Source organism: Phragmites australis, chromosome 1 (genome assembly GCF_958298935.1).
Source record: "Phragmites australis chromosome 1, lpPhrAust1.1, whole genome shotgun sequence".
Lineage (NCBI taxonomy): Eukaryota > Viridiplantae > Streptophyta > Magnoliopsida > Poales > Poaceae > Phragmites > Phragmites australis.
Window position 1 is genome coordinate 7,238,683 of NC_084921.1, and position 25,659 is coordinate 7,264,341.

The following is a 25,659-nucleotide window of genomic DNA, read 5'->3' on the forward strand; positions in this document are numbered from 1 at the left end:
CACAAACCGCGCGGAATCACCAACTTTGGACGGTCCATGGCTGGGACCACCCAGGATCAGACATGTCTCAACTAACTCAGGCTTCCTGACAGCGGGCCCTCCTGGGTGATATAAACAGGCAACGAAAAGGCCCTGCCCACCGGCGAGCGGTGCCAGGGTTTCCCCAAACTGTTCGGTTCCGGCGCTGGTCGGGCCCGCGTGTCAGCCGAACAGTCGTAAATTCTACGTGATTGGGCCTGGACCACACCACCCTAGCCGTTGCCGGTAAAAGCTCACCCGATATGCGACCAAAAAATAACTTCACGAGCTACTAACCATCACTTGCAAAAATGTGTTACTATGGAGTATGGAATATTTGTACTGTGATCGTCCGTTGCTTTATGTCAAGATCATAACTTTTCTCTATCGATCACTAGTTTATCCAAGTTTGAGTAAGCTACAGTACAATTCATGGAGAAGTAACAAAAAATGGGAATTATATTGGGAGGAGGACGGTAGGATTAACGTTGGAATCCAGATGTCCAGATGTTAATAACAAAGGTACCATCAAGGACAGTGCTAGCACGCGCCAAACTATCCTTTACGTCCATTTGCTGCCAGCAAGAACTTACTACTACTAGACACTTGCTACTAAGTACTACTACTAGCATTCTATTTGATCAATTAATAATTAAATAGTAGCTCATGATATTATCACCCGCAGAAGGGAGAAGAAACGAGTTAAAGAATTAACAGCACCAGATTGTGATTGGTGAATTTGCCTTGCGGTTTCCTGCTTCCCTGTTGACGGCTCGACGGTGCTTGTTGGACCGGCGGCTCAGGCTCGCCGGTCGTCCGGCACTCGGTAAGACTCGGCGGTGATCGCCGACAGCCACGCGCCGGGTAATAGCATCTGGGAACGCGATGTTTTACCAAATTACAAACGGGTCCCTAAATGGGGGCTGGAGTGTGAGGAAAGGAACGAACGATGCGAAGCAGGGACTCACATCGACCTGCTTCTGCACGGGCCGGGGCCGCCGCCGCGGGCGGCGGCGCGGGCGCGCGCCGGTGACGGCGTAGACGTCCTCCTCGATCTCCTCGCTGGTGAGCGTCACGGAGAACCGCGGCCGGTCGAGAGCCTCCGCGCGGGCCCTAGACGACCTCCGCTCGGGCGGCGGCGACGCGCTCGGGGAAGGCGCCACTGGTGGGTGGCGGCGCCGAGTACGCAGCTTCCACGGTGGCAAGGCGGCAGGCTCGGGGGCCACCGCATGGTCCGCGTCGGCGGCGTCGCGCCCTGCTGCCACCTCGTTGAGTTGGCGCAGGAGCTTGTCCCTGACCTCGTCGACCTTCTCCGGGGAGCGTCTGGCTGTGGCGATGGCGTCGCCAGAACGGTTCACGTGGGCGCAGCGCAGGACGCAGTGGCTCCCCCACGTCTTGAGCGACGGGAACGAGGAGAATGCGGCCTGGCGAGCGTTCGACGTGGCCGCCGCAGCCTCCACCGCCGCGGCATCGGCGACAGGATCCGGGGGAGGCGGCGGGGGAGACTCGGCCGAGATCACCATGGCCGTGGGCGACGTGCCGGCGGCACGCTCGGAGACGGGGGCAACCTTTGGTGGCTCCTAAGGCTGCTGCGGCGGCGGCGGCGGCGGCGACAGGAGGGGCGGGGCAAGGGGGAGCGCGTGGGACGTGGTAAGGGAGGAGACAAGAGGAGAGAAGAGAGGGAGGTGGACTCCGGCGATGGATGCGGGGTGTGGGGGCGGGGGAGGGAAAAAATGGATGGAAAAGTGAGTGTTGGTGATGAATAAATATTGCGGGTGTTTTGGTGTAATGCGCCCTCCTTCCAAAGCAATGCGCTATCAATTTATGTATTAGAGAGTTGCGGTGTGGGAGTAGATTTCACCAATAGAGTTGTGAGGGTGACAGTATTTTTGGTTTACGAGTTTGAGTTTGATTACTTCTGTCTGTTGTCTGGTTATACTTTCTAATGAGAGTGTTATATGTAGAGTTATGATCGTATTGTCGTCTTAGGGTTGGATGCTGATTTTTCTCTTTTAAACTGTATATTTATTAAGATTTTTGGATCCAATTTTTTATAAACTAGGTTAATTATTTTTTCTTTTTAATATATGTTTGATTTGAGCTCTAGTATTTGGGGCTCTTAAAAAAAATTGGAGGCGCATGCGTTGAGGGCTTGACAGGAATTTTAGAGTTTTTCTTTTCTTCTGAATTTTAGGGTTGATGTGGATGGGTGCTGAATTGCATTGAGCAACTGCATCTGCATGGGTGGAGTGCTGTCCGTGTTCTATTCGCATGCAACACCTTTGTGGTACTATGGTGTTCTTTGTAAGAGATACCGAACAGATATATTTGTGCTTTGTGATATGCTCTGTTTTTTTTTTTACTGCAAGTAAATTTATTCATTCTATGTTGAATTGTACTATCTCAGTTTTAAGATACGAGGTTCCATCTAAAAATAATCTAGCGGGCTACAATTTACAAGACTCAGCATGCTAATTCTTTTTTTTTAAACGGCAGCACAACACGTGGACACATACACACTTACACAACGTTTACCGAAGACTACAGATATGAAATTTAGAGCGACTAAATTACGTAGACAACTCACTGCTGACCAGTACTTATCTACCATGAAAAGAAAATTTCATTTTTATGGGATATAAATACAACCACTTTGACTAATCACTCAAGCCAAAGGCCTGATTCTCTTAGCATATTAATTCACTGGTCACTACAAGCGTGATTGGGGCAAAGGAATTTATTTTGTGTACCATCAGACATACGTTTAGTAGGACCGGAGCGTGAACTTTTATCTCGGGATATTTTGCAAACGCACTAAAGCTTTGTCCGTCAATTTATAGATAGAAACTCTAAACTAGGGTGCACCTAAATGCAAGAACAGAAAGCCGTGCCACTTGCAGTTGCAGAAACTTAGCACGACGCTGGGTGTTGCAAAAAGAGCGTGATATGATTACGAAAAGTGGTACGCCCCAGAGGGATTCTCTGATGATTGTTCGCAAAGTACCATGGTCTTGTACGCAAAGAAGCCGATATGCCATGGGCAAAAAGGGGAAAGAATTGTTTGCTCTGGCAGGCGTAGTGTGATACTGGCTGAGTTGGATGGATTGAACATGAAAATACTACTAATTATACGGATGTATAATTTATTAAGGCTGTTTATTTATATTAAGATTTATATTGTATAGGTAAATAAATAAATTATAGAATATGTGAAAGAATCAAAAAAAAAAATATATATATATATATATATATGAATATAAAATAGGAAGATAGATGTGAGATAGATCTGCTGCGCAAAGGTATACCTAGTTGTATTTCCAACTAGCAAGAGGCACAACCATCTATACGCTATTCGTATTAAATAACGCCGCACATCGCAGCAGTAGGTTCCCGGCTTCCCGCACATCGCAGCAGCAACCGCTCAACGAACAGCTCTCCAGCCTGCGCCGGCGCCGCTTCATAGTTTGTAACCGCTCGCGTCGCGCACTTTCCCTCCATCAAATGCCACCACTTCCTCCTCCCCCTGCGCTGCTTCCTTCAAACCCCTCGCTTCCCTCTTCCTCCTCCCCTCGCTCAACCCTCCCAAGAATGCGATCATCACCATGGAGCAAGACAAGCGCGCGGTTCTTGACCTATCCGAGGGGGAGATGGAGCAAGGAGGCGAGGCTCCGGCGCCGGGGGAGGTGGCCGGTGCCGAGGGCGGCCTGGCGCGCGGAGCCGCGTCCAGGGAGCAGGAGGACGCGGCGGCGATGGACGATGCCGGCCATGGCGCTGCGGGGTCGGAGAGCAACGAGGATGATCTTGAGGTGATATTTGATTCGGGGAGGCGAGGACGAATCCGATTTCCGAAATGCCCCGTTCTTGATTTTGTTCTTGGTTCATTGGAGCAGGACGCTTTGACGGAGGAGTTGGAGGGGGTCACCGCAGTGGGCAATGCCGGTCACGCGACCGCCTCGGGAGGCACCAAGAACGAAGACGATAAGGTGCCCAAGAACCCATCGGCGACTCGCTCCAGTAAGGTTTCCATAATTCCATTCCAATTCGACGGCTTCCTCTGTTCTTGGTTGTCTTCTTGATTGTAACCATGAATTTGTCAGAGTTTCGATGGGCGATCGCGAACCCGACGCCACCATCCTTCTGTCGCCGACGGCCGCTCCGAAGCAGGAAGCATTCCAACCCGACTCCCTCGATCGCCGTGGGAGGCGCAGCGTTGGTAGGCGGCCTCGGCTTAGCGTCGGCGATGACGCGATCCGCCGGTGCCCCTGCAATGACCAATGCCAGTCAAGGTGTCAAGAACGAAGCGCCGGGCTCCACGACGAAACGCTCTGGTAAGGTTTTTAATCCCGAACGTCTTCGTTCTTGGATGTTTTCCCGATTCATCTGATCGAACGAGTCCGCCAGAGTTGGGCGCCACTGTTGACGAGTCAAGTTCCAACGATCGGAAGAGCGACACTGAAGCTGCGGTAGCGGCGGCGGCGTCCTTGTCATGCCGCCTGCCTTCTCGCGGCAGGAAGCAGCGCCGCCCTGATCACTTCATCCCCGAGGGAGCCGAGGTCTCAGCCCGCGCCAAGGCTCACCGGACTAACGATGTTCTTGACAGGTACATCACTTCCCTGGTCCACGCCTCGCCGAAACAGTGGCCGGAGTGGATGAGGAGGAACATAACGGCAGACGGCGTCCGTGCCCAGGGGCAGCGTGGCATCAATGGCTTCAGGACGGCATCAGGAGGCAGTCCAGAAGAGCCTGACGAGAGCGCGAGAATTCTCGCGGTCCTAGCCATTCTCGGCGCTTCTTTGGCACTCAGCGTGGTCTCGTGCGTGCTCTTCTACATCATCAGCCAGAGAGCCGAGCATGGGCCGTCCGATGAGCACCAGAAGAAGGTAAGGTCTCACTTTCTGATGATGCATTGCTGTATTGTTGCGGATTCTGGGTTCTGACGTGAATTTGTTGTTGCCTGTTTTTCAGTGAGGGCTCCGAGTGGTTCAGCTTCAGCGTTAAGCAAAAGCATATCTAAGTAATGGTGTGCAATTCATGCAGTGTTTGCTAACCTGAAGCAGCGAATTCCTTGGAGTTAGTTATCTGAAATAATAAGTGCTTGTTGAATACAGAAGTTGCTGTTTTATGCTATGGAACAGAATTGTGCTGCTATCTGTACTGAAACATAATATTTGTTTGTGGATTCGAACCATTGTAATTGTGTGGGTCTTGTACATCTGCGATTCTGCAACGCTCGTTTCTTCCCAGCTTGCAGTTTATTTATTATTCTGAATTCTCACTGCTTAGTATGTAATTAGTTGCTGCAACCAAATTTTTTTCTATTACAAGGTCTAGCACACTGTTGATGTAATAAGTAAAGTGCCTCACTGAGTGGGCCCAGGTTGCTAAATATCAGCTAGCGGTTGATATACTCGAGACCACGGCTTCACCACGACCAAGACGAGGCTCAGTTGATCAGCCCTCTGATCAATGGAGAAGACCTTGCGTGCAGCCTTTACTGGTCGCATGGGAAGATACTCACCTAACCAGTCAAATTATATTAAATACCATCTACTTAAGTTTTTTCATTTCACATGCAGCTGGAGAGACATAAAGTTAGAGTGACACGTTCTATAACATTTAATGCTATGGAATAATCTTGCAGGTGAACGTGATAGCACTCAACGTACGTGATAGGGCCTGTAGGGTGACCAGATTAAATACCATCTACTTAAGTTTTTTTCATTCCACATGCGGAGAGACATAAAGTTGGAGTGACACATTCTGTAACATTTAATGCTATGGGATGATCTTGCAGGTGAGCGTGATAGCACTCGACGTACGTGACAGGACCTGTAGGATGACCAGGGTAGGTTGGGCGTTCATACCCTTTGTAATGATGAGCTAGGAGTAGTTGGTTTCGTTAGAAGTAGGTCTGCTATATGGCTTAACACAGTTTATTTATATGTACTCAATTTTCCCTTAATATATAAATGGGAGGACCTAACTTGTAAAAAGGACATTCGATAACAAGTTCATCAAATTCATAAGAAAATACACATGACATATAACTATTATTCCACGAGAGGCCTAAATCTGAATAAATCTCTACGTTGTTGTGTCCATCCGATCCCAATATAAAGAAACACCGATCAACGCACCCGTTGTCCCATACACCCTAGATTTATTATCAGAGATCATCCCCGACACACATATATACAACACTACACACGCACATTACACATATAAACGAGTGCGCACCTGTCATTTGCCTATACATAAAATCGCTGAAAACACTCACGTGTGTGACCACCAAAATTTGAACCTTGGTGCTGCAACCAAAATTTTGATGACAGAACCACTACTTGCTCTGAAGTCTGAACACTGAGCTGAAAATGAACGCTAGAGTCAGAATGAAACGCTAGGTTTTGGGAAAACTATTAGCTGAATGTGAAATCTAAAAATGCTGGATACAATCCTAAAAAAGAGGCTGGGTAGGAAAATATATTTTCAAAGCATCGTTTTGTTGAGAGTCGAACTCAAGACCTCCCGCGGGTGCTCTAAGCAACCGAGCTACAAAAGCAACAGATTACCGTTTTTTTAAACAGTATAATGATTATTCTTGCTAGTGCTAGTCAGAACAGCACACACAGAAGCACAGTACGATCATAGTTTTCCACCGAGCTCGAGATTACATAATCGACACTGGATAACAAACTCAAACTAAACAAGAAATAAAGTATCTTAGGTATGTAGGAAATTACAAAATTTGGGCTAGAGAAAGAAACCTTTATCTGTTCACCAAGCTGCTTCGAAGTATTTCTTTACAGAACCTTTTCAAGTACAGAGTTGACTCTAAAATGTAACATTTGCTAAAAATAATAATTACTTCCTCTTCGTAGTGACAAACAAGTCGTTTGCAAATAAACTGCATTTGCAAGCTAGAGTACCATTGCTGACGTCAATCCAAGATGTGGTTATAGCGCCTCGCCTTGTGTGGCTCAAATACTTCAAACGTTCTCTAATCCTCTCATCTCACCAAAATGTGTTGAACTAACTGAAACAATATCATGAAAGAAGGGCGCCATCCACTGTATGTCTGGAGGAAGTAAGCAACTCTTTGAACTGTGCTAATGTCTTCTCATTTATAGGCTTAAAAGGTATGCGCTTTATCACATGGGCTCCAAAGAAGAAAAGTAGTGCGTCTGTTGCAGTTTGCGCATCAATGCCTCTCGCTTGGAAGTAGAAGAGCTCATTTGGATCAAGCTCACCACTGACGGCAGCACCATGAGTACATTTCACATCATCAGCGATAATCTGAAGGTTTGGCTTGACATTAACAAGAGCTTTTGGTGATATGATAAGACACTTGGTTTCTTGCCCAGCATCAGTCTGTTGTGCATACCTGTGAATCAAGGGCATCGAAGTATTAGGATGGGAATATAGGATTGCAACTGTAGACAAAACTGTGTCATGACAAAAACATTGATATTGCTCATTTTGGGACATAGGTGAAACGGATTGCAACAGTACATGTTCCTACCAGCACCTTTGCACTGCTACATCTACAAGACTACAACTAAAAATGTCTCTGGCTTCATGCCAATTTTTTTTTTATTATTTTATTTCATGAACACACCACAACTTCTTATACAACTACTATATTCTAGTTGAGTTCACATCAAATGATCCTAAACAAATATAATCTTAAGATGCCCTATATTCAGCTACTGTGAAAAATTGAACAACTAGAAAAGTCTGTAGTGCATAGTGCACCAAACTAAAAAAATCTACAATTCGGCAATGCTGATTAGAAAGATGGCTGGAATAGATGATTTTTTCCCCCAAAAGAAGAAAGAAAACACTTCATGAAAGTAGCCTGATGAAATACCTGTTGACTTTAATATTGCCATCAAATATGCTATTCCCTGTAGCACAAGCAATGCATTTGTGGAGCTGTCGTGAAAAACCTCTGGGGTGATCAAGTATCAATCTGCTATGCAGATCATGTATCTGCTTATTCTGAGATGTTAAGTGAAGTGTTGACAATTTCGTCTCCGTCTCAGGGCCTAACTGCTGGATATGGAGATTGTGCCTGTTCAATCTTGCTCCGGTGCTGACCTCAACAAACTCATATTTACTGGATGTATCCTGCAAGAAAAAAAGTTTCAAAACTAATAAGACTGATTCTTTCCTCTCATATAAGCTGGATTAATCTATCACAGTCCAAACCCGCTAGAGCAAGCATAACTCCCCTGATACCCATAATTACTATTAACAGTAGCAATATGAAGGTGATTGTCTTGAGTTATGATGTTGCTAAAACAAGGATATTGTGGCATGCCCAATGCCGCCAGCTCAGAATTGATTTGGTAATTCACTAATTCTAACAATGTCCCTCTACAGTTTAATCATAATTGGCTTCTCTTATCATCACTATCCTATCCCATTTCAAGAATATATCACATTCAAACTTCACATTCATAATTACAATTTTTACAGGCCCATATCAGATATTAAACTGATAAGAACACACTTGATCTTAGCCAAAAGACTGAGGCATGACATCCTCTTAATGAAATCCGGGATGTCCTTCCCCTCGGTGCTCATTTTTAATTACAATTTTTACATGTATAATACAAAATACAGACTCACCTGCTGGACGACGGTCCATTTAGTGTGCGCTGCTGCAAACGATTGCCGCTGCGCATAAGAATGAACCACCCTCGCACCCTCATCTATGACAATCTCCGCCACCGGGTTGGCCCAATAGCAACCACCTTCTTCTCCAGCCCCAAAGTGCTCCTCCACTATGGCCACCTCTGCCTCCTTCTCGGCGACCACCAGAACTCTCGGATTGGACATCAGCATACTCCCACCACCGCTATTGGTATAGGTGAACATAATGTGGACTGGGTCGTCGGCCATCTTGACCCCCTCGGGCACGTGCACGACCGCGATGTCCCTCGTCCCAATGGCATTGAAGTCGTAGAAGAGGTCCTTGTGGGCGAATTCCGCTGAGGCGGCGAGCGCAGCGGCGGCGCGGTCTCGGGCGCGGCCAGGAGGAAGATCGGCGAGGGCGCTGACATGGGCACCAGAAGCGGATACAAGGAGACCATCGGAGAAGAGGACGTGGGAGGGGAAAGGGGAGGAGGGCGGCGCGAGGTCGGGGGATCGGGAGGGGAGGGAGATGGGGAGGGAGCGGAGGTAGGAGACGTCGGTGAAGCGGAAGGCCTCGCTGGAGCGGCGGGTGGGCCAGGGCGTGGAGAGGAGGGAGAGCGCGGAGGCGGAGCGGAGCGGGTCGAGGAGTGAGGAGGAGGAGGTTACCGAGTCCTCGAGCTGCTCGGCGATGCGGAGGACGAGGTCGTCGGAGACGGCCGGCGCCGCGCGAGTCGCGGAGGCGGAGACTATGGCGGCTGCGCCGCGGAAGCTCAGGAGAGGCGGTGGCGCGCGGAGCGGGGTGGGGCAGGAGGCGGCGCATAGCGACGGCGACGACATGGCGTCCGCGGAGCTTCTCCTCGTCTGTCCAGTGGCGGGCTGGCGGCGTTGCGGTGGCCTTTCCGTGCTCGTAGCGCGGTGACTTTGCTAGAGGATCCCAATCCCAGCCTGACAGGTCGCCCGTTTTTTATTTTTATATTTTTTAAATCGAAATTTGAAAAAATAAGGTCTGTTTTGAAAAATGGCATATCTAAACTCATGTTATCGCCGTTAGAAGGTGACAAATGCCATGTTTAAAAAATAAACCTGTCAAAAAAATAAAATACATCATTTAAATGCTCTTAAAATTAAAAATATTATCAAAATAATCATAAATAATTTTAAAAAATGGTGTAGATGATGTTCTTCAAAACATTATCTAGCTCTTCAAAACTTTTAAACTCAAACAAATACTTGTACAATGAGAAAAAAAACAAATTTTAAGTTTGTCTGAATTTTTTTAAAGATCATGGTATCCTATACATTATAAAAAATTAGAATTTTTATGATAATTTCGATATTGTTTTAAATTTTAAAAGTAATGGAACTATAATTTTTTATTTTTAAACATGCCCCCTAAAATTCGGACGAGGAAAGAATAACTGGTCAGTGCGGTCTGGCCCACTAAAGGATGAATGGGCTGACGAACGTGGGCCTAGCCCAGTGCAGCTGCGCGTATGCGTAGCCTTATCCCCTTTGCCGCTCCCCGCTCGCTCGTCCCGGCGAAATGGCGGTCCATCTCTCTCCTCCGTTCACCGCCACCCGCTTCACGCCGTCGCGAACGCCGCCGCGCCGGCGCACCCAGGCCCATTCCTTCTCCCCGTCTGCCGACGCGCGGGCCCAGTGCTTCAGGAGGCCCTACACGTCCGTCCTAATCGTCCCCACCGGCGTCGGCGCCGCCGTCGGTGGCTTCGCTGGCGACGCCCTCCCGGTGGCGCGAGCCCTCGCCGCCGTCTCCGACTGCGTCATCTCCCACCCAAACGTAAAAGAATGGCTACCATCCTGAACATTACGCTGCTATACTTCGCTTTCTATTTCTCCATTTGAATTTGGTTGCTCAGAGATGGAAGCTTCGGTATTGCAGGTGCTGAACGCTGCAATGCTGTACTGGCCGATGCCCAATACGCTTTACGTCGAGGGATACGCCCTTGACAGGTTCGCGGAAGGATTTTGGGCTCTCCAACCAGTTCACCAAAACAAGGTTAGTGATGCATTGGCTGTGGTGATTTCTCACCCACATTCCACAAGGTTGATACAAACTGTCACCGTAAGATATGATTTTCGTGGCACTACAATGATACATTGTAACTAATCCAACTCAGGTAGGCTTGGTGTTGGATTCTGGAATCGAGGAAGACCTCCGGCTTCGCCACTTGCAGGTTGCAGATGCCGCAAGGGCTTCGCTTGGCCTGCCTGTAGTTGAGTACATTGTCACAGATGCTCCCCTGGAGGTGCGTATTCTGTTCTGATGCTAGCAACAATAGTTGTTGTGAACACATTTCAGTGTCTGGGTAATCTTGATGTTTACATATGACATGCACATGTATGGTGTAGATCAAGACATGGTTTGATCCAAAATGTGGGAAGTCGACGGGGAGTGTTGGGAATTCTGATTCTCTGTTAAGAGCAGTTGACACACTAGTGAACTATTCCGATGTGAATGCGGTGGCAGTTGTTGCACGCTTTCCAGATGATGATCCAGAAGATTCAGAATGTTATCGGGATGGGAAGGTAACTCTTGCCTGATTAAGTAGTTTTTTTTTTCATTTAACTTGTATGATGTTGAACTTGGACCAACTGATATTTGCATGTTGCATTCTGAAAGCAGGTCTGAATCATAATGTTCCTTGCATTTGCAACAGCAAGCGCTCTTAGAAGCCTAATACCTACATGGGGTCTGGGATAGATGTTAGCGACTTAGTGCCTTCCTTTCCCAAGAACTTGAAAGTAGTTACCTGTTGCGCCTTATTTCACTGGACGTGTGTACTGATGGATCTTGGTTTTCATGGATTGATGACAATTAAGGGAAATATGCTTATAATTTGTAGGGAATCATATCTTTGTTGTCTCCATTTCCAAGCAACAGAGTCTGTCTGTCTATGCATACTTCTCAAATTTTATGTTCTTGACTGCTGTGTCATTTCAGGGAGTTGATCTGTTGGCAGGAGTTGAAGCAATTATCAGTCATCTAATTGTGAAAGAATTCAAAATCCCTGCTGCACATGCTCCAGCAGTCTTACCCCCACCACTCAGCCCATTAGTTAGTCCAAGATCTGTTGCTGAAGAGGTATCTATGTCCTTGTGTACTCTTTTTTTTTTGAGAGCCGGATCCCCTTACCCGGAGCTTTCTTTGGAAGCTATTTAACGGGGGTGTGCGACGCCGGGGTTCGAACCCCGGCGGGCTCAGCCACTCCCTTGTGGCTTTGCCAATCGGGCTCCATGCCCGTTCGCATGTCCTTGTGTACTCTTGCATAACTAGTTTAATAATTACCAGTGAAATGCTTTATAATCACACAGCAATCACAATGGAACAATGCATATCTCAGACTACTGTCATGGATTCAATTTCTGCTAGTTACAAGGTTTTCTTCATTTAGCAACTTGCTTCCCTCCTTTGGTCATACATAGATGTGTGCTATGTTATGTCAAACTTAGCAGTTTTTTATAAAGAAACCTAAGTGCTTATTAATTTTGTATCTTGTTTGTTATTCATTCTCTATGTCTTTTTCAAGCAGATTGGATATACTTTTCTGCCTTGTGTGCTCGCTGGGTTAAGCAATGCTCCTCAGTATGTAATGAGGAGGCCAGGAACCTTGGACAGTGGTTGCATAGTGGCTAGTGATGTTGACAGTGTGATTCTTCCAAAGGACTCTTGTGGAGGAGATGGCACTCTTGCTTTTGCTCGAACTGCGATAAAGAACAAGGTACAGTGTCCATATTGATTAGTGATGGCTGATGAAGAATCTATCCAGTTGGACTGCACGTGCAGTGTCAGTGTGCTAGATATATGAAACGTAGGGAAATTCACCAATGCATGTTATGTTAGCATGATGCTCATCACAGAAAGTGTAAGCTCTGCTTTGCAGTTGTCAACTAAATTAGGTATTTCTTCTTTGCAGCCCTTAATCATTACCGTACAAGAAAATGAAACAGTGCTTGATGATACTCCAGACAAGTTCGGCATAGAAGTGGTATGCAAAATATGTCCATAATTATCCTCCAAGTTCTCTTTGACTCTTTCATATATCTAAGAAATTATCGGCAAATTTGAACCTTTTTCTCCTCAGGTGAATGTCCGGAACTACTGGGAAGCCATTGGAGTTATCGCTGCTCACAAGGCAGGTGTCAATCCAAACGCTCTCAGAAGACAAGGAGTTGATCATCTTAAGAGCCCTAGGTCATCTCCCCGTTCTCCAGTGCACGAGAAAGTACATACACAGCAACTAGTTATACAAAATTTAGTACTATAAGGAACACTACTACTAATAGAGATAACTTTAGCAGGTCACAGTCAGGGGTCTCCAAATTTTGGAGCCACAGGTTACATGTAAATATTCCACAAAGACCGCTCTGCAATGGCTCCTACGCATAGCATCTACACCATTTTTTTGTGGTGTCACTGTCACCCAGTCAGCAGATAAGCTTGTGCCATGCATGAATCTTTCTCCGTTGCCTTACATGTCTCTAATCTCCACTCAGTCAGCCAATCATTTACATCATTATATATTCAAGGAAAACCCTGTGCCTGTAATCATTTTGTTACAACAGAAGCATCAGTACTGGTTTTGCTTCCCTTCCACTGAACATGAAAGTTTATGCTCTGTGAAGTTTTTTATGGCTTGATTTCTTATATGGATGGCCTTAGCTCATTGGCTGCCATGTTGTTGTCGGACAGATATGCATTTGCTTTAGCGCATTTGATCGATCAAAATTCCGCAAAGTGCCGACATGTTGGCGCATGATATGCGTGTCACTCTAATCAGTAGTGTCCAACCTGTTTGATCAAAATTCGAAACTATTATATCTTGAATCCTTTGCCATTCAACTACTCAAGCCCCGGCCCCTTCCTTGTGCCTTGACGAGTCAAACTGTGTGGAGATTGTGTACAAAGTGCCAAGAAGCACCACAGATTCAGGAACTGGGCCCCTAACTGTAGAGCAAGCAAACACAAACAGAGCCAACACTGAGGATCCGAGGAGCAGTTTGGCTAAGAGCCTAATGACTATACCACATTTTGTTGATTTCTTCTGATCATGCATGATGCTTCCCTAGTCCCCTGAAACTAGGGGCAGCGCTGTTTCAGATGCCCCCTACTCCTTGACCACTACCGAGCTTGTCTTCATCAGAATGCTAGCTGGGTCATCAAATCACCTGATTTTACACCAGGCAGTGAGACATGTTTGCTGGCTACAAAAAAAGTTTTTAGTAGTAACACCGATGCAAAGCAAATCATTTTGCAATTTGCATGCATAGTAGTGCACAATAATTCCTAGTCCATTCTGGTCCAGCGTTGCACAAAAGCGAAGGCACGTATGAATAATTGAGTATCCATAAGGCAGCAACAACTATGATGTATTGCACGACACGCCACATTTAGAAAGATGGAATGAAAACGTTCTATTACAGAATTAGCACACTGGCACAAACGGTACATGCATGCCTTCATGGATTTTTATCAAAATCCAACTGAGGTTTCTCTTTCACCTATAGGCTATAGGGCAAAATGAGCAATTTTTCAGTGTGCATTTCCGCCATTCCAGTTGATGAGTGCTCCACTTGCAGAGCAGGACTCCCTTTTTCTTCGATGGAAGAAAGGGAAACGGGTGAACTTCCTTTGTCGATCCCTTGCTGTCTTTGCTGTCTGAAGAGTACTATGATTTGGAGGTTTTGATCGGAATGTTCATGAAATTGAACCAACATTGGGTTCCCATCCCCCCGTGTTCTCGCTGGTTCCATTGATTGAGAACTGAGATGGTGACCACATAGACACCTCCCATCATATTCTGTTCCCAACAAGTGGTTAACTCGGTTTCCCTGTTGATGTCTCTCCATACAGAGTGAACAGTGATGCAAGTTATCCAGCATTGCAATCTTCTTCGTTCTTTCTTTTTGCCCCCAAATTAAAATTCTTGCGTCCAAGCCAAATAACTGGGATTTTTGTACGATGCTAAACCATTACATTGCCGTTGCGTACATCCAGCAGTTATTTGATGGGGATGCCAAAAGATTTCAGACTTGGATACTTGATCTTAACAGCACTACTCACAGATGTTTCTGGCCAGAGACAGTCACTACACACGGTGTGTGTGTGTGTGTGTGTACACAGTTGATTGCCAGAATTTCACGTCGAATGGACGCGGGAAAAAGGCAAAGAAGCATGTCACTCGCGTAGGTAGGTGACCGACCAAGGAAGCAGGCGCGAGTGAGATCGAATCAACCTCACAAATTCGTGCACGGTGCGAAATTTTTACACCACGGGGCCCAACCCTCGATCGGCAGCTCTATTTATCCATCTCCTTCCCAACTGCTTCGCCGGTCTCTCACTCTCCTCTCCCACTGACATTCAGACGCCGACAATGGAAGAAGCCCCAGAGCTGATCAGCCCGAGGATCTCATTCTCCCACGACCTAGCCACCGTCGCCACGCCACCAGCCCTGCCCAGCCGCCGGTTGGACACGTCGTTGCTCGTGCCTCGCCTCCCCGAGCCGGAGTTCGACTTCGCCAACGCCAATGCGGCCGCCGCCGACGTCGCCCCTGCCGACAGCCTCTTCGCCGACGGCAAGCTGCTGCCGGTGCCGCCGTTGCCGCTAGCTCCCAAACCCTACCCGTGCATTAAGCAACAGTCAAGCAGCAGCCGGGTCAAGGCGCAGGCGTGCCAGCAGAAGCGGCGGCCGGGCTCTTGGGCGGCGTCCCCGTTTTCACGTAGCAGCAGCGTGAATTCTGCCACCAAGACGACGGGCGCGCAGCTGTCCGCGGGGAGGTTCGGCTGCCCGTCGTTCCCGCTTATGCGCAGCCGGTCAGCCGTGGCGCGGGATGGGTTGGGCAGTAATGTCTTCCCCGACTCCGGCCATCGGCCGCAGAACAAGACATTTAACTCTGCGGCTGTAGCTAGTAACGGTGGTGGCTCAAGAGTTTACTACTACGGAGGTAGTAGAAAAGGCAGCAGCCATGGTGTTAGGGTTAGCCCAGTTCTTAACGTGCCATTCATTGGGACGAGTGTGGTGAAGGTGCTGAGCTACTTGTTCTGTGACTGTAGCAATAAGAACAAGAAGAATAGGGAGTTTTAGAGTTAACTGCTAGCGCTAAAAAAGTTATCATGCGGGAATCAAAATGTTTCCTACAAAATTCATAAAAAATATTATGAATTTATGTCTCCCAAAATATTTCCTATCAATCGGTTGCGCAGTTTGTTTGTCTCCCACAGGTCGCAATTCCAGCTTGCGAGTTGCAGCTGTCAGTACGGCGTATTTCCTTCGATTCCATAGGGCTCCTTTCGATCCTAGTTCCTATAGGATTTGGTATTGTAGCAACATTTGGAATATAGGATTGAAGCCAATAGGAAAAGCATCGGAAATTTTCCTTAGGTCCATTTTCTTGAGAAAAACATATATAGGGTTCCAACAATCACTCGGATCTTATATCATTTTTCCACTTGTTCACGTAGGAACTAGGCAAATCAAGACTTTATCATAATAGCAAATACGGCAAATAGTTGTTTTAGATGTACAGGGTTGTACTTTTGTTACCTAATTAACTTAATGTAATGTTGGTTCTAACAATTCTTGTGTTGGCTCATTCAAAAGCTCATTCCTATAAAATTCTTGTGTTTTTCAGTCATCTGTTTTCCCCCCCACCACCTTATTCTATTCCCATGTTTTTCCTATTCCTGCGTTTTTCTAATCCTACGTTTCAAAAGAGCCCTAAGCTGTGAACTCAAAAGCCCCAATCTTAGAGATGATAGATTTCCTACTAGAAATAGTTACACCCAAGTCATCTAATATTAAGTGATACTAAGATGCAACCTTGCTATTTGTTATTGACACAATCTCTAATATGGTATCTGGCGGAGTGTCGAGTAAGAGGGCATCCTGGCTAACGGGCCTCACGTGGGATATGGTGTCTGGCGGGGAATATTTCTTGAACCCTGACCCATCACACGACTAGCCCTTGGCTCGTACGTCTAGCGCGAGGTTTGCATAACTAGTCTTCTTACGATTTAATGTGATCCCGTGACCAGCCCTTGCTAGTCACAGGGCGTCCATACCTAACCTGTCTAGTCGCATTTATTGATATTTACTCAAGTGTTTTCCTTCCTGAGGCTCCTCCTCCAGCGAACAAAGTCATACCTGGCGCAGATGGGTAGTGCCCCGTACTGTAGCATTAATTGCTACGGAATGGGGTATTGCGGACCGACTTAGAACCATACGACAGATGGGACAGGATCTGCAGAACGACTAGGCAAGTGGACGAGTTTGCAAGCGAACTCACGGAAGGCTGGGACAAAACGGCTTGGCAGATGAGCTTGCCACGCACAACGAGGTGACAGACAAGGCTACCAAGGTAATGTAAGAGTGGAGGCATCCAAGAGGATGGGACGAGCCTCGCAGTACCACCGACGCAATATGCGACACGCACGCTCTGCTTGATGATGGCCTGAGAAAAGTACATCTAGCTAGGTATGGGTCAACAGAAAAGGACCCACTTATAAGTTCTCTTTCTCTTGTATATAAATAGGAGGACATGTCTAGCAAAGGGGAACTCATATGCAATTAGTTCACAAATACTGATAACAAAATACATATGACATAAGGCTGTTATCCTTCGGGAGGTCTGAACCTAAATAACCCATGTGTTCTTGAGTTTATCACAAACACACGCACAATGCAAACGTTGTTCACACGCCCATCGACCTGTACATCTCGGAATCATTGTCAGGGACTAACCCTCGATAGTTAGCGTGCCAGGTAGGGGGCGCATTTCTACGTTTTGGTAAGTGTTGGAGATTATATTAGGCTACCCATGGCTGGATCCACAACAACGCTGAGTCCCATTTTGAAGACTCTGGTCATCGCGAGGTGTTCATCATGGGATATGACTCAGATGAGCCTGATGTGCTCCAGGTATAGGACATCGAATCGGAGTCCAAAGGCTACGAGGCTCAACAAGAAGTTTGCATGACAGTTCATGCAATGGAAGGGGGAGGGACAGCGGAGGCTCCCGTGTCTCGGGTGTCGGCGATGATCCCCATACCACACACCTAGAGAGGAACCAGACCGGCGTCGGACATGGGGACACTCTGGCACGGCCCTAACCACCACAACATCGCTCGGAGGAGCCACCGCAGAGGACGCGGTCCTTGGCAGTGGCATCACCAAGGCCTTCATGCTGCACAAATGCCAGGGGCTCCCCCCTCACGATATGTCGCCACTTCACGCTCGGTAGCTCGACTATGAGGCCATGACGCCTACACAGAATCTACAGGCCGTGTAAATGCTTCTTAGCCACCCACCGGTAGCAGTACCATAGGGTTCTCTAGTAGTGCCATGGTTGCGTGACCTCGCCCTCCTGGTTGAGACTACCTGACGCCAAACTGCGGCGGCAAACACCACGTCTGTCGCTAGGACTGGTGAAGGTCGCGATCACCAAGAATCACGGTAGGCCTCATGTCAGGAAAGATCAAAATCCTCCCTCAGTAATGGGGAGCGCTCGGAGACCCCCGTACATCGGGACAGCTAACCCTCTGACCTGCATGACTCTTTGTGCCAACGTGACCTCCGTGGCATGATTCAGAGCCAGGTGGCCGCCCGAGAGCAGGAGGACTACACCCGGTGAGAGCAGGAAAGGGCAAGTAGCCCTACCACTCACCTCCCCAACACAGGGAGGCGTCAGATTCCTCCATCCCCTCCCAGGACCATATGATTGTCGTCTCTCTCTCTCTCCGAGCACGTGTTGTCGCCCATCAACGGGTGCCTCCCTGTTATGGAACGGGGTGCAACGCCCTATCAACATGGCTGTGAGAGGTGCGCTGGCCGGACAAGTTCTGACCGATCCTAGCCAAAAAGTACAATGGGTCAACCAACCTTGAGGAGTTCCTGCAGATCTATACACCATGGTGCAGGCCGCGGGAGTTTATAGGAAAGTCATGGCCAACTACTTCTCGACTGCCTTGACCAGTTTATCCCAATCCTGGCTTATGAACCTCTTCCGCGAGTCAGTTCGCTCCTGGGGAGATCTATGCGACCAGTTTGCCGTCAACTTCCAGGGGACCTATGCCCTACCTGGGGTCGAGGACGACCTGTACCAAGTCAAGTAGGGACAAGGCAACTCTCCCAGCCTTGGGATGAATCTGCACTGCGATAAGAGGAGTCTCAACAAAGTTGAGATAACTCCCAGGATGCAATCGAAGAACACTACGCCTAGTGGTCGCCTGGTGAAGGTCCACATCGCCACCAACCATGACGAGCAGCTCAAGGCAGTATGCCTTGACAACTCCGACCCGACCAAGACAGTCTAGATAGGGGCCGGCCTAGACACCAAATAGGAACTCACACTCATCACTATCCTCCAGGCGAACATGGACATCTTTTTGTGGAGTCCGTCCGATATGCTCGGAGTCCCCAGGGATGTAATCGAGCAGAAGTTGTCAATGTGACTTGATGTGCGACCAGTCAAACAAAAAACACGTTGGTTCGCAGCTGACCGAAAGAAAGCACTTCATAAGAAGATTGATAGGCTCCTTGAAGTAGGCTTCATTCAAGAAATACAATATCCAGAGTGGTTGGCTAACCCAGTCATGTCCAAAAACACAATGGTAAGTGGATGATGTGCGTTGACTTCACTGACCTCAACAAGGCATGCCCAAAAGATCTCTTCCCTCTACCCTGGATTGACCAGCTTGTTGACTCAACCGATGAACAATGGTCCCCGAGTACCTGTAGTTCCCCGAGGACCCGAGGAGAGACATATCCGGGAGAGGGCGCTCGAGGCTATGAACAGTAGTCCCCGAGCACCCAGAGTTCCCTGAGGATCCGAGAAGCCCCTTGCCGGTGGACCCCATAAGGGCTCAATGGTGAGGTGTCAATTGGTGAGAGGCCTGATGTTGTATTTAAGATGGAGCGTGGCCTGTCACTTCCAACCACTCCCTCCCATGCCTGTCGTACTGAGTACGTCAGGCCCTGCCATCGCCTGGCAGGAGAGCGTGGGGACATTTAATGCGACGGGTCCCATCGCACGCCACCCTGCGGGGCCTATAAAAGAAACGGCTTGGAGATATCATCGTTGGGCTCAAGGCGTATCGCCTGCCCCCCCCCCCTATTATGTCATACCTGCTCTGACCAAGCGGGCATGCTGGGCTATTCAGCGGCTGCCCGGTGGGCCCCCTGCACTTGCTAAAGTTGGGCGTAATGAGCGACAGGACCGGCCGAAGGCGCATTTTTGACCCCTTGTAACATCAAACTGTAGCCCCATGATGATTGCTTTCGATTTATAGCTCATGGGAACTCGTGCCCCTGTTTCTGGGCACGCCAAGCCTCCCCCAATAGGATAAAAGGGGGGGGGGAGGGGGAGTGCACTCCGGAGAAGAACATAGTCGAACAAGTCGGAGAAGCTTTCTGAGAAGTCAAGCCGGAAGCAAGAAGCAAGACCGAAGCTCTAGACTTAGACAAAAAACCTTGCAACACAGAAATCCAGAGAAAGGCATTCCAAGAGCATTAATAGCATATCATACACACAAGAGTAGGGTATTACGCTCTGTGCGGCCCGAACCTATCTAAAATCCCTTGAGCATTTACTCTCACTAGCCGACGATCATCCGTCCCGCCTAGATCTCACATATTCGCATTAAATCCACGTACGAGGTAGATCGAGAATCAGCCCCCCGGTCGAATCTCAAAGGGGGTCCCTCAGGATCCCCGCTTGCGGTGTTCACCCACCGACAGCAGTAGAGCTCGGGGAGTTCGATCTCTAGTTTTTCCCTCAAACGGCTATCAAGTCCTAAGCGTCGGTCAATTTTATGGCCAAGTGGTCGTCCTTTGAGCCCGAGCAAGTAAAACGAATAGAGGCAGACGAGCACTGGACCATGCACTTCGACGGATCGTTCACGCTGAAGGGAGCGGGGGCTGGAGTGGTCCTGACCTCACCAACCAGTGACCTCCTCAGGTATTTAGTTCAATTATATTTTATAGCCACTAATAATATTGCAGAATACGAGTGCCTCTTGTCTGGAATGTGAGCAGACTCCGTACTTGGGATTAAACGTCTATAAGCGATAGGGGACTCGTTATTGGTTGTTAACCAAGTGCATAAGGAGTTTCAGTGCTATGATATGACAATGGCGGCATACCTCGCATAAGTGAGAAGATTGAAGCGATGTTTTTTCAGTTTTGAAGTCAAGCATGTCCCTCGCAAGGACAAATTCCTAGTTGATGAGCTGACCCGTCTAGCTTCTTCTCGTGAACCTATTCCAGTTAAAATCTTTGAAGAAAGACTCACATGACCATCCACCACAGTCTCAGGCCAAGGTGAATGGGATACTCTGCTTAGAAACGGAGCACCAAAAGCAACACCTTTGGAGGCAATGCCTCCTTTAATGTCGTCGACCTCGGGTGGCCATCATGTTGTTGCCTGCTCGATTTGGGTACGACCTAGATGGATTAGACCTCGGACTACCTTCATAATCGAGCAATCCCTAACGATGATGTGTTAGCAGAAAAGGTCTCACAACAAGCCTATAAATACTTCCTGGTAGAGGGATGCCTTTACCACCAGGGGAGCAATGACCTTTTATTGAAATGCATCACTCAGGAAGAGAGGAGCACAGTGCTATCTGATATCCATGAAGGCATATGTTATAGCCATGCTTTGTACTGCACTCTAGTCAGAAAAGCATTACAGCAAGGATTTTATTGGCCCACTGCCCTCCATGATGCTTGTGAGCTGGTGAAACATTATGAATCATGTCAATACTATGGCCGACAAACCAACCTACCAGCCTAAGCACTGCAAACTATACCACTCTCTTGACCTTTCGCTGTCTGGGGACTTGATATCATGAGACCGTTCCTTAAAGCCCCAGACGGATTTGAATTCTTGTTCGTGGCAGTCGACAAATTCACCAAGTGCATAGAGGCCAAGCCCATTAGGAAGATCACCGCTGCAACATCGTTTAGTTCATACAGGGGCTGGTAGTGCGGTTTGGCAGTCCAAATCGTATAATTGCGGACAACGAGTCTGTTTGATCAACTCACGGGAGCTCGAGTTTCTCAAGGATAGATCTACGGTTATCATCAATTGAAGATTGGAGCATCGGATATACTTAAGACAACACTTATCACTCGATATGGATTATATGAGCTTGCAATCATGTCATATGGATTGACTAACGTCATGGCTTATTTCCCATACCTCATGAATAAAGTTTTCATGGAGTATTTGAATAATTTTGTGGTAATATTCATTGATGACATATTGATTTACTCTAAGAGTGGAGAAGAACATGAGGATCACCTAAAAACAAATCTTGGGAAAGCTTAGAGCACATCAACTATATGCTAAGCAGCCAGTGTGAGTAAAGTTAACATAGGTGCCATATCGTGGACACATACCATCCGCTAGAGGAGTTATAATAGACCCAAGTAAGGTGAAAGATGTGCTGAATTGAAAATCACCTACAAGTGTCACATAAGTACGAAGTTCTGTTGGTTTAGCCATATACTATTGTTTCTTCATAGAAGGATTCTCTAAGATAGCCAAAACTGCTCACGGGGTTACTTAAAGAAGGAAAAGGAGTACGTATGGACTATTGCTTGTGAGGAAAGTTTCAATGAGCTTAAGAACGAGTTAGCCATAGCCCCAGTACTAGTGTTGCCAGATATCCAGAAGAATTTTGACATATATTGTGATGCATCGTGATAAGGATTTGAGTAAGTTTTGATGCAAGAAATTAAAGTGGTAGCATACGCTTCAAGATAGCTAAGGGCTCACGAGAAGAAATACCTAACTCATGATTTGGAAGTAGCAGCAGTGGTACATGCTTTAAATAGGAATTCCCTTTAAATATATGGAGGCATTATCTCCTGGGGAGAAGATGTGAGATATATACAGATCATAAAAGTTTGAAGTATATACTCACGCAAACGGATCTCAGCTTAAAAGAATGCAGATGGTTGAGGGAATCCATTATCACCCTAAAAGGGCAAAAGTTGTTGTAGACGCGTTAAGACAGAAAGTATACATCACCATGGCTATGTTACAAGAAGCGCAATTGACTCTATGTAGGGAGTTTCAGCTCCTTAACCTAGAATTTGTCATGGATATGGAAGCAATGTCTATGCAAATAGAACCCACTCTGGAGGAGAACATTTGGAAAGAACTTGCAGAAGATGAACAAATCAAGGAGTTAGGCATAGAATCAAGGTAGGCAAGACCCAAAGTTCTCAGAGGATGAGAAAGGCATTGTCGGTGTATGGAGTATAGGGGTACCCTGGCAAAAGGGTCCCCCAAGGAATATAAGAATCAGGATGCATATTTCCTAAAAACTAGTCGGTCGCACGACCAGGGTAGGAAGTCCCGCGACTAGTACGAGGCTTACGCGACCAGCCTCATTGGGACCTCGCCTGAACCCGCGACCAGTCCCACTGGTCGCAGGGCCGGACGTGACACAAACTGTCCAATCATATTTATTGATATCTACTCAAGTGTTTTTTCCTTCCCTAGGTGCCTTCCCCTACGAACGAAGTCATGGTGCCGCACAATGGATGGGACGGTGTCAGCAGGCTGGTCAGGCAAGTTGATAACTCCACATACAAGCGGCAGGCAAAGCACCCGGACGAGGCGGTGTGAAAGCCAAAGATCTACAACGCACAACGAGGGAATGTATCAAACCCTCAGGGCAAGTGGGCATGCTTTGTCCTCTGTAATGATGGCTTGGGTTAGATATTAGGATGAACAGGAGTCCTCTATTTAGACCCATGTGTAAGTTCTCCTCCTCCCTCCTATATAAAGGGATGAGGACCGCGTTTGTAAGAGAAGAGGAAAAAAGCCTGGCAACCAGCTAGAGCACCCTCCGTAACCCACTGAGATCCTCCATAAACACAACACACATAACTTAGGGTTATTATCCTCCAGGAGGTCCAAACTTGTATAACTCCTCGCGTCTCAGAGTTCATCACACACACAATTCATCTTGTGCTTCATCGAACACCAGCTCATCAACTTCCTGTGTTCCCAAAATGCCGTTCATGCACTCACTGTCCAACATACTATGGAATCACTGTCATGGATTAACTCGCGACATGCATAGTATGGTTTGGCAAACACATCTATGTACCAGACCCGAAAGGAGCTTAAGGAGATGATCTTAAGAGGAGACTCACGAGTCAGCTTACACTATTCACCCAGGTAGTACCAAGATGTACCATGATCTAAAGGACCGTTATTGGTGGCCTAGTTTGAAGTGAGAAATAGCTGTATGCGGCAGTATGTGACGTATGTCAGCATATGAAAGCAGAATATCAGGAACCAGTCAAATTGATACAACCTTTGAAGATACCAAAATGGAAGTGAGAGGAAATTTGGATGGATTTTATAGTTGGATTACCTCGTACCCAGTCAGAGCTATGATTAAATATGGGTCATTATATATCTTATAACGAAGGTAGCTCATTTCATTTGGGTTAAAACAATCTATAAAGGAGATAAGCTAGCAGCGCTATATATATCCAGGATTGTGTGCTTATATGAAGTTCCAAGGAGAATAGTGTCGGATCGAGGGACCCAATGTACCCCCAAGATTTTGGTAGCAACCTAATGAGTCACTAGACTTGAACTTGAATTTTAGTTACATATCACCCACAAACAGATGGACGGAACAGAAAGAATAAACCAGTTACTTGAGCATATGTTGCGAGCATATGCCCTTCAAAATCACAATAGTTGGTACAAGAATGTGCCATATGCAAAATTTTGGTATAAAATAGTTATCAGTCCAGTTTATAGATGACCCCATTTGAGGTATTATATGGAAGGAAGTGTAGAACATATCTGCATTGGAGTGAGACTGGAGAAGGTCTAATGTTTGGACCAAATATACTCAAGGAAGTAGAGGAACAAGTCAAGGCAGTCCTAGAAAGTTAAAGACAACTCAATCTAGACAGAAGAGTTATACAAATAACCGTTGCCAAGAGATAACCTTCGAGGTTGGAGATTATGTGTATCTCAAGGTCTCGCCTCTAAGAAGACTTCATCGTTTAAGGTTAAATGCAAGTTAGCACCCAAGTACATTGGACCGTGTAAAATGAGTGCTAGATGTGAAAAAGTGGCCTATCAGTTGGAGTTGCCACCCAAACTTGAAGACATGCACAATGTGTTTCATATATCATAGCTAAAAGAAGTGTTTGCAAGTACTAGAGGAACAATTACCCTGGGAAGAAGTAGAATCGCGGGAAGAATTGACTTATTCGGAATTCCCAATTAACATTTTGGAAACAGCATAGCTAGTGACTCAGAGAAAGGTCATACATATGGTAAAGTACAATGGAGTCACCATACCAAAGGAGAAGCAACCTAGAAAAAAGATGAAGAGCTAAAGGTAGAGTATCCTCACCTGTTCGAGATCAACCCGAATCTAGGGGGCGAGATTCCTTTAAGGGGGTAGGTTTTGTAACAACCCAAATTTTCAAAACCAAGAAAATTAAAAACTTTTTCAAAGAAAATAAAAGAGTCTTGCAAAAACTAAATTAAATTCTTAAGTGTGTATGTGTTCCTTTATGCATATACACATATATGTGAGTATGTGTGCTATATGTATAAATACATATATACATTGAGAGCTATTTTTTTCTTAAAAAAGAATATCCATATATGTGTTGATTATATGCTTGATTGACTGTTTGATTGCTTGATTATGTGAGCTAATATAAGTATATAGGTGGTATATATGATGTATTTATAAATATACATGTGTATATACATGAGGGAAGATAGAAAAGAAAAAAGAAAAGCCTCTAGTGTTAAAGACCGAAGCCCAACTCCCCTCTTCTCTCTGTTTCGGCCCGATCCAGCCAGCAGAGCCCACCACCATCTCTCCCTCACCCTCTCATCTCTCTTTCTCTAGACCGTAGCCCACTTCGTCAGCCTGGCCGCCCGTCACCCTCTAACTCTAACTCCTCTATCCTTTGCTTTCTCTCACAC

The 25,659-nt window shown here is 46.8% G+C and overlaps 4 protein-coding genes and 1 pseudogene across 4 annotated transcripts; 2 read left to right on the top strand and 3 right to left on the bottom strand.

Moving 5' to 3' along the window:
* Positions 1–325: 325 nt before the first annotated feature.
* LOC133887371 (uncharacterized) lies at positions 326–1,733 on the bottom strand. The gene is made up of 2 exons (XM_062327306.1): positions 987–1,733; positions 326–892 (listed from the first exon to the last, which is right to left on the bottom strand). The coding sequence occupies exons 1-2, from the start codon at positions 1,539–1,541 to the stop codon at positions 818–820; spliced, it is 630 nt and encodes a 209-aa protein (XP_062183290.1). The 5' UTR covers positions 1,542–1,733; the 3' UTR covers positions 326–817.
* A 4,913-nt stretch (positions 1,734–6,646) lies between these two features.
* On the bottom strand, positions 6,647–9,596 carry LOC133899742 (protein ABCI7, chloroplastic-like). The gene is made up of 3 exons (XM_062340834.1): positions 8,650–9,596; positions 7,886–8,145; positions 6,647–7,399 (listed from the first exon to the last, which is right to left on the bottom strand). Exons 1-3 carry the CDS (start codon positions 9,490–9,492, stop codon positions 7,063–7,065), a joined length of 1,440 nt encoding a protein of 479 aa, XP_062196818.1. The 5' UTR covers positions 9,493–9,596; the 3' UTR covers positions 6,647–7,062.
* Positions 8,449–8,557, bottom strand: LOC133891245 (U2 spliceosomal RNA; annotated as a pseudogene).
* A 541-nt stretch (positions 9,597–10,137) lies between the features above and the next one.
* Positions 10,138–13,292, top strand: LOC133899830 (uncharacterized). The gene is made up of 8 exons (XM_062340907.1): positions 10,138–10,453; positions 10,556–10,672; positions 10,794–10,922; positions 11,026–11,202; positions 11,618–11,758; positions 12,207–12,395; positions 12,591–12,662; positions 12,759–13,292. Exons 1-8 carry the CDS (start codon positions 10,199–10,201, stop codon positions 12,939–12,941), a joined length of 1,263 nt encoding a protein of 420 aa, XP_062196891.1. The 5' UTR covers positions 10,138–10,198; the 3' UTR covers positions 12,942–13,292.
* Positions 13,293–15,025: 1,733 nt separating this feature from the next.
* Positions 15,026–15,758, top strand: LOC133930749 (uncharacterized). The gene has a single exon (XM_062377476.1). The coding sequence runs from the start codon at positions 15,048–15,050 to the stop codon at positions 15,756–15,758; it is 711 nt and encodes a 236-aa protein (XP_062233460.1). The 5' UTR covers positions 15,026–15,047.
* Positions 15,759–25,659: the final 9,901 nt, after the last annotated feature.